At 53.7% G+C, this 7,714-nt stretch overlaps 1 protein-coding gene across 1 annotated transcript; it reads right to left on the bottom strand.

The window, feature by feature from the left end:
* Positions 1-2,689: 2,689 nt before the first annotated feature.
* LOC122900728 (galanin receptor type 1-like) lies at positions 2,690-3,766 on the bottom strand. The gene has a single exon (XM_044239676.1). The coding sequence runs from the start codon at positions 3,764-3,766 to the stop codon at positions 2,690-2,692; it is 1,077 nt and encodes a 358-aa protein (XP_044095611.1).
* Positions 3,767-7,714: the final 3,948 nt, after the last annotated feature.

Raw genomic sequence — 7,714 nt, 5'->3', positions numbered from 1 at the left:
GTTCCTTGCTTTCCTTTCTCCTGTGAAAAACAAGTGTGTTGTTGTTTGACAGAATCCAAGCTCTCCTCTATCTCTCTTCTCTACCTCTATCTATCTCTCTTCTATTCTTTTGTTCGATTAAGGATTTCCTGAGCAACTACAATGTGCCAGGGCCTGGGCTGGGTGCACAGGGTATAACAATGAACAAAACACTTGCCCTGTCTCCGCACAGAGCTCACAACAGACACACAAATAAGATGGGAAAACCCAGGAAGCACGTAAACAAATAGGTACATAACCTAATTTCAGTTGGTGGTAAGAGTAACAAAGACAAATAATGGAGAAGAAGGGAGAGTGGTGTTTTAGGTGTGGTGGTCAGGGCGGTCCCCTTTGAGGAGTTGAAGGTTGGAAATGAGAGAAGGAGGCATGCTGGTATCCAAGGCAGGAGGAACAGCAAATGCAAAGGCCCTGAGGGAAGAGGATACTTCACGTGAAGGGCAGTAGGGATGCTTACGTGGTTGGAGCTGTGTGAAGAGGGGCAGGGACCAGGGATAGTTCAGGAGATGAGATGAGGGAGGCGAAGAATCCAGAGCACGTAGGCCCTTGTAGGCCACAGTAAGGGCTTCAGGATTACTGTGAGTGAAACGGAGCCAGCAAAGAGGTGAGAGAGGTGAGTAACACGATCAGATTATTCTGGAAAACAAGTGGGTCACTTTACTGCATTTGATCACTGACTCATCCCTCAACAAGCATTTACTGAGCACTGGTGCCAGGCCCGGCTCAGGTTTGGAGGCACTGATTCACACATGGTTGCACCCTCCAAGGGTGACCTCTGCTTTGGAGCAGTGGACAAGGAAATCCTACCACTCTGGGCTACCCATGCTAAGCCCATGGGAGGGGCCAGCATCTTGGGCACCAAAGGGGCACTCCTGACCCAGCCTGGACGACCCATAGGCAGGTGCCAGGAGCGCTTGTGTGTGATGGGACCACTCCTCTTTTCTGGCGGGATTAGCATGTGGACAGACTGTGGGCCTACAGATGTGCCCACATCAAGTGTGCAAGGTGCACAGCCAGGTTGCACTTGAGGAGGATGGTAATCTATCTCCTCCTGTTCCCTCTTCATATATAAATCACTGTGGCCTTCAGAGCCCAGGATCGTGGGGAAAGGGGACTTCCTCCTCTGGGCATGCTCATGGTCAGATTAGCCCTCCAGCCAGCCATTTCCAATCTGCACTTCACAAGAAATCTGGGACCAATTATACCAAAGTTTGGGACTTATTTACTTCTTACGATTTTATAGTAAATTAGAGCTGATTCATGGCTGTCCCTATAATTAGCTACCCCACTGACTTGCATTCCAATATGCTTTGAGTAAGAACCGGGTGGGGTCATAGCTCGGAAAGAGGGAAGTTCCCAGAACCAGTGACCCATTTTGCCTCACCTTGGGTGCCTGTGAGAAAGCGTCAAGAGGAGATGCCCACCGGGCAGGGGAATCAAGTCTCAGAGCCACCACCCCAGGGAGCTAAGGTCATCTGTACTGTGCTTGACACTGTGGCTTCCCTCCTGGGTTATTTCTCAAGGTGTGTTCCACAGAACGCTGGTTCTCTCACATGGATTTTGGGGACCTGCTACTCCGAGCCCCTCTCAGAGAATCCCAGTGACCTTTGAGGTATTCAAGGCTCTGATAAGTCCTGTAGCAAAGAGACCCGTTTAAGTTGGTTTAACCCAGTGTTTCTAAAGCCTTTTGACCATGGAGACAGATTGTGTGTGTGTGTTTAGCTGTAACACTATTACCAAGCAGAACATGTTGTCTTGGGACTTTAAGTAGAGACAATTCCCCTGGTTACCAAACTAACACAGATTCTGAGACCTGCTTCCAGGAGGCCAGAGGGAGGTCCTGGAGTTTGGGAACTTCTCAGAGGAGATAGGGTAGGAGAGCTGGAGACCTTCAGTTGCTCTGGGAAGAAGGAAGTGTGTGCCACACTGGGAAGAGAAATCACAGAGAAGAAAGGAGGCATTCAGAAATTCATGGCTTCAAGGTTGATCTTGTATTCGCTTGTTGGGCTGAGAGGTGTGTGTGACCCAGCTGGGGGAGGGCAGGCAAAGAGGGGAGAGGTCCCTAACGGGCTCTCCTGGCTTTGGGGTCCCTACCCCAATAGCAGCTGTCTCTTCCCCTCACCCCATTTTTTCCCAGGCCTTCAGGATTAAGGACCCCAGGCTGTTATTCTCTGGGTCATTCCTATACCCACATCTCTGCCTTTGGAATCCCTTTACTGACCTCTTGTCCCCTCACCTCAAATGCCCCTGAATTAATAAAAATAAAATGATAATGGTAATAGTAATGATGAAACCCATACGTGCTTATGAAGCACCAGGCCTTCAAAGCACATTATATGTTACGTTTGTCTTTATAACAATGCTATGAAGAAGGGTATGATCACTACTCCAGATGAGAGAAAAGAGTCAGAGAGAGGTGAAGGGACTTGTTCAAGATCATACAACTAGAAAGTGGTAGAGTCTATAGGGAGCTGAGTCCCAAGGTGGGATGGGAGCATCAATCCAGTCACCATTTCGGTCGCTGTGTCTCTTTGGCTGGGCCACCTGCCCTCTCTGGATCTCAGTCTCCCCATTGGTAAAATGGAGGGGATAGGCTCCAGTGTCCCTAAGCGTCTTCCCACCCTCTTGACTCTCAGCCCTCTCTCCCATCAGCCTATCTTCTCAGACCAGCCCCCCTGCCCCCCCCCCGCCCTGCCCCCCCCCCAATCCATAGGTCTCCTGGGGCCCTTTCCTGGCCCAGCTGGATGCTCTCCAGCACCATACCGGCCCCGCCCATACCCTCAGGGTGGCTGGTGGCTGTGGGCCTGCAGAAGACATCCCTGAGCCCTGCCTGGAAGGAGCGGGAGAGGTAGAAGCAAAGGATGGGGCTCACGGCACAATTGGAGTAGGCCAGGATAGTGCAGAGGCTGGATGCCACAAAAGCTGCTGGCGTGACAGGCAGGCCACCCACAGCTGCCACATAGCCCAGCACGGAGCAGGGCCCCCACATCAGCACAAAGGCCCCCAGCACCACCAGGATGAACGCTGTGTTCTCCCTGTGCTCCTGGATGCTCTCCCCACTGGGGCCACGAGGCTGTGTCCGCATGAGCCAGCCCACATGGCTGAAAGAGCAGCCCAGCCCCCCCACACAAGGCAGGAAGGCCAGGGCTCCCAGCAGGGTGAAGTAACAGGAGGTCCCGGCAGGGCTCAGGAGCAGGAGGCAGGCCCGGGTCCCCGCTGCCCCCTCCTCCACCACCACTCTCTGGAACAGCCAGTTGGGCAACGAGGCGGTGACGCCCAGGACCCACATGGCCCCACAGAGCAGCAGGCGGGTGCCCCGGCCAGCGGAGAGGGCCACCTCAGGCCGGGCCACGGCCACGTGGCGCAGAAAAGCTGTGGCCACCATGCTGTAGAAGGTACAGAACATGGTAGCATTGTTGGTGGCCTGGCTGGCAGTGCATATGACGGGGCCCAGCCACCAGTCACGCCGCAGGAAGCTCAGCAGCAGCACGGGCACCACGCAGGCCACGAAGAGCAGGTCGGACAGTGTGACGTTCACCATGAGGCTGTTGGTCAGGGCGCAGAGCGGCCGGGAGGTGCCTGAGTCCCGGCCTGCCACGAGCAGCATCAGCCCATTGGCCGGCAGCCCCACCAGCAGGATGAGGCCGCACAGCCCGGCGAAGAGGAGTCGGAGCCATCGCTCGGATGTGGCTGTGAGTCCAGTGGCCGTGAACGTGGCGTTGGGCTCCATTCCCCTGCCCCGGACACACAAGGACAGTGTCGAAAACCAGCCTGAGGGCCACCTTCCTCTTTCCCTGTAGAGCACCTTCCCCTTTCACAGACCCCTACGTCCAGTGGGGGCCCTTGCCCGGGATTAGTCCCTTGAGACCTCATGACAACCCCACCCGACGGGCTCCGTCAGGGCCCCAGGTTCAAATCCTGACTCTGCTACTTTGTAGCTCTGTGACTTTGGGAAAAGTTACCCAGTTTCCGTACCTCAGTTTCCTCAACCGTCAAGAAGGAAGGAAATCAAGGAAAACAGATGTCAACAGTCACTGCTACAAAAGTGTGAGGTTCAGGTTAATTTTCATTTTCCTCTTTGTAATTATTTCTATAGTTTCTGCAGGGGGTACAAATTGAATTTGGGGTGTGTGTATCCATGCATGTGCGCACACACACACACACACATTTTTTTAAAATTTTATTTATTTATTTAGGGAGTTGGGGGAGGGGCAGAGGCAGAGAAGCCGACTCCCTGCTGAGCTCAGTCCCACACGGGCTCAGTCTCAACATGAAGATCATGACCTGAGCTGAAATCCAGAGTCAGATGCTCAACTGACTGAGCCGCCCACGTGCCCCTATATGTATGTGTGTGTGTGTGTGTGTGTGTGTGTATATATATATATATATATATTTTTTTTTTTTTTAACAAAACCTTGCCTGCCAATGAAATAGGCAGATATTAGAGGTTCAAGCAAGAAGTAGATATGCAGGGGCTTTGAGATGGCGTGCAGCCCCTCCCAGGAATTCCCAAGCTTGTCTGCACAGTGGGATTACCTGGGGAGCTTCAAAAATCCTGATCCACAGGTCCCATCCCAGGGACGGGATTTAGCTGGTCTGGGCTTTGGCATTTTTGAAAGATCCCAGAGGACTGTCCAGGGCAGACCAGCTTGGAACGGACTGCCCTCTGTGGTTGTGCTGTGCTGGTTACCTTGCAGGGTTGGGGGAAGCGATGCACCCCACCTTCCTCCTTACCCCCACTTCATCCTACATGCTGAGGACCTGGGGAGACCCTGATTGAGAGGAGTTAGGCTGGGATGGGATCTAGACATTCCAGAGTCAGCCGAGGGACCAGCGTCTCCACCTGCCACCCCACAGACCGGGACCAGAGTCCCTAGCTTTCTTGGGATGAGACTTGCCCCTTAACGCAATAATTAAATATTTCTGAGTATTTACCCTGAGCCAGCAGCAAGCACAATAGCCCTGTGGAGTCCTGACTCTAGTCCCCATCCCCTTTTCTCCTATGCTGAAGAAGGGGAGTCTGGAGAGACCCCTGTCTAGCTGGCTTGGAGCCTAAGCTGGGGGGTCCACAGATGCCCTCCTGCAGAGCCCCACCTGGAGGAGATTTGCTTGGTCTCTGGGGTCCCAGGGCAGCAACTTGGCTGAGGGCAGCTGAGAAGAGACAGGAGAAGTCTAGGGCAAATTCTGCCACTGCTACCTCTCAGGGTATCCAGCACCTTCCAGGGGCTGTGGGGGACAGAGGAACCAAGGGACCAGCCCCAAACCTTAACTGCCCTGGATAAATGCTACAATCATGTCCTTCTCTCAGCATGTGTAACTCTTTTTTGTTTTTGTTTTTGTTTTTCTTCCACCTGGCCCTGCCTGCCGATGACATCATAGAAGGCAGTGGAGGGAAAGAAAGGACCCGGGCCCTGGTCCCTGCACCAACTAAGCATCCATACCGTCCTGTAAAAAGCCCCCTAACTTGGTGGTGAAGCTTGTGGCGGCTGGAGCCTGGGTTCAAAGCCCCACCACACCACTTGCTAGCTGTGTTGACTGTGGACAAGCGACTTATCCTCTGTGCCTCCTTTTCCTCATCTGTAAAGTGGGGATAAACAAGCCCCATCTCACAGGGTTGATGCGAGGATTAAATCGTATACGTTAGGTGCTCAGAGTATTGCCTGATGTGAAGTAAGTGCTTTGTAAATGAGGGCTGTTCTGCTCCTGCCCATCCTCGGCTCCAAAAGCTCTCTTGCCCAATACCTCTGTCTAGGCTCCATTCTGTCCACCTTGCCCTCCCCTTCTCCCTCTACATCTTGAGCCCCATCAGCCCAGTCCCACCCTCCTTTTCTCAATCAGCCTGAAGCTAAGGTGTGACCAGAGCCCCCCGTGGCAGACATGCCCTGAGAACTCACCACTTGTCTGGAAGTTCACTCTGAAGTCCACCTTGAGTCCCTCCTGCTGCTCTCCTAACGGGCCTCGCACTCCTTGGAGGTTCCGGGTCCTGCTTGCTGACTCCGGGAAAGGCTGGGCCCCTCCACCTCTGCTCTGCACGGAAGCTGGATCTTGCCAGAGAAAGCCGAGAGATGGTTCTGGGCAAATGTTTGGTCCCTTCTCGCACCCCACTTCTAAGGAACCTGAGCTGGCTGCCCACAGCTGGGGCACAGCTGAGATGGGGAGGGGGGCAGGCCTGAGGGCCACTTCTGTACCAGGTCCCCCTGAAGGCCAGGAGCTCTATCCTCTCTCCTGGTTCCCCCAGGAATCACACCCTGCTTACCTGCCTCATTAACTCGCTGGCCTACAGGACAGAGATGTTGGTGCCTGCCAGGTCCCCAGGCCCCAGAGACAGCCATTAGAAACGGCAGAAGCTGCCCTCCTCCCTCACCAGTGGCCAGGCATCACTCACTCCAGCCCACCTCTCCCTGTCTGCCTGTCTGTCTTAAAACCTATGACAGCCTAGAAACTGCTCAGAGCAAGGGGAAGCTTGTGGACTGGCGGAAAGGATCCAGAAAGGGAGAAGATATTGGGGGTAAGGAAGAATCGGTGAGGGAGGCCAGTAAGAGAACTCGCTAGATCAGGAAATCATCCTGCATGTTGACTAGAGGCTGAATGGGGTCCATTAGGGCATCTGATCCAACCTCTGGTCGCTTCTGATGTCTGAACCTTTTCTACCTTGCCTCTTGGCAAAGTGTCCCCCGACTTTCCCTTGTATGCCTCTAATGACAAAGAGCTCACTGCTGCAGAGGCATTCCTTTTGGAACTGTGCAGAAGGGATGGGGCGCAGACTGGAGACTGATTAAGCCAGGGGAAGCCTCTGTCTTCTACCTCCTGCCCTTTCTCTCTCCTGCAGTCTCTCACTCTGTACCACTTTCTCTTGAACTCTCTCTGCTTGTCTCTGTGAAACTGGGCTGTCCTCTGATTCCCCGGTGCTGAATGACTGATTACAAAGTAATCAGCACAAGCTCAGCCTTCTGCATGCACCAGACTGCATGTGCTGGTGAGCATCACTGCGGTTAACGGTACGATGACAGTGGCAGTGGCACTGGCGGTGACAGTGGCTGCAAACGTACATGACAGAAGATAGTCCAACTCTGAGGGACCATCACCCTAAGGCTCTCAAAGCAGGCTCCTTAAGGGCACTGAGGACCCCATCCCGGCTTTATCAAGGGCAGCCACCTTCCGGGAGATGAATAGTAGGCAGTTCTGGAACTTCAACAAAAGCTCTGAAGAGGAGCCCCAAAGTGATCTGAACCTAGTTTCCCTGCTTCTCCCCCGGCCACCCCTGCCACCCTCCTGGCTGCACCTCGGGGCAGAGGGCTGCACCAGGCGACATTGTGGCATTGGAGCAGAGGGTGGGATCCCCAAATATGACCCCTTAGAGGCAGGTCTTAGGGAAAGGGAGTGGGGTCGGGGCTCGGAGAGACAGGGGAAATGGGGCCTATAGGGGGCCATCAGAACACGGTTCTTCCCCAGGAATCGGATTCTGCTCGGAAGAACCTTGATGCTTGCAAACAGGTGGTGAGTGAGACAAGGTTCACAAGTTTCGGCAGGCACGGAAGAGTGGGACCGCTTTAATAAAGTGTTTTGTAATTAACAGGTTGTAGCAATTAGTAATCAGCGCCAAAGCAAGCTCCTCTAGAAGATTCTTTCCCTCCCCTTGAGGTTTATTTTTATTTTGCATTCTATAAGGAATACCTAG

This window comes from Neovison vison, chromosome 1, assembly GCF_020171115.1.
Source record: "Neovison vison isolate M4711 chromosome 1, ASM_NN_V1, whole genome shotgun sequence".
Taxonomy (NCBI): Eukaryota; Metazoa; Chordata; class Mammalia; order Carnivora; family Mustelidae; genus Neogale; species Neogale vison.
The sequence above is the reverse complement of the archived record's forward strand: the minus strand, read 5'-3'. Positions and strand labels throughout refer to the sequence as shown.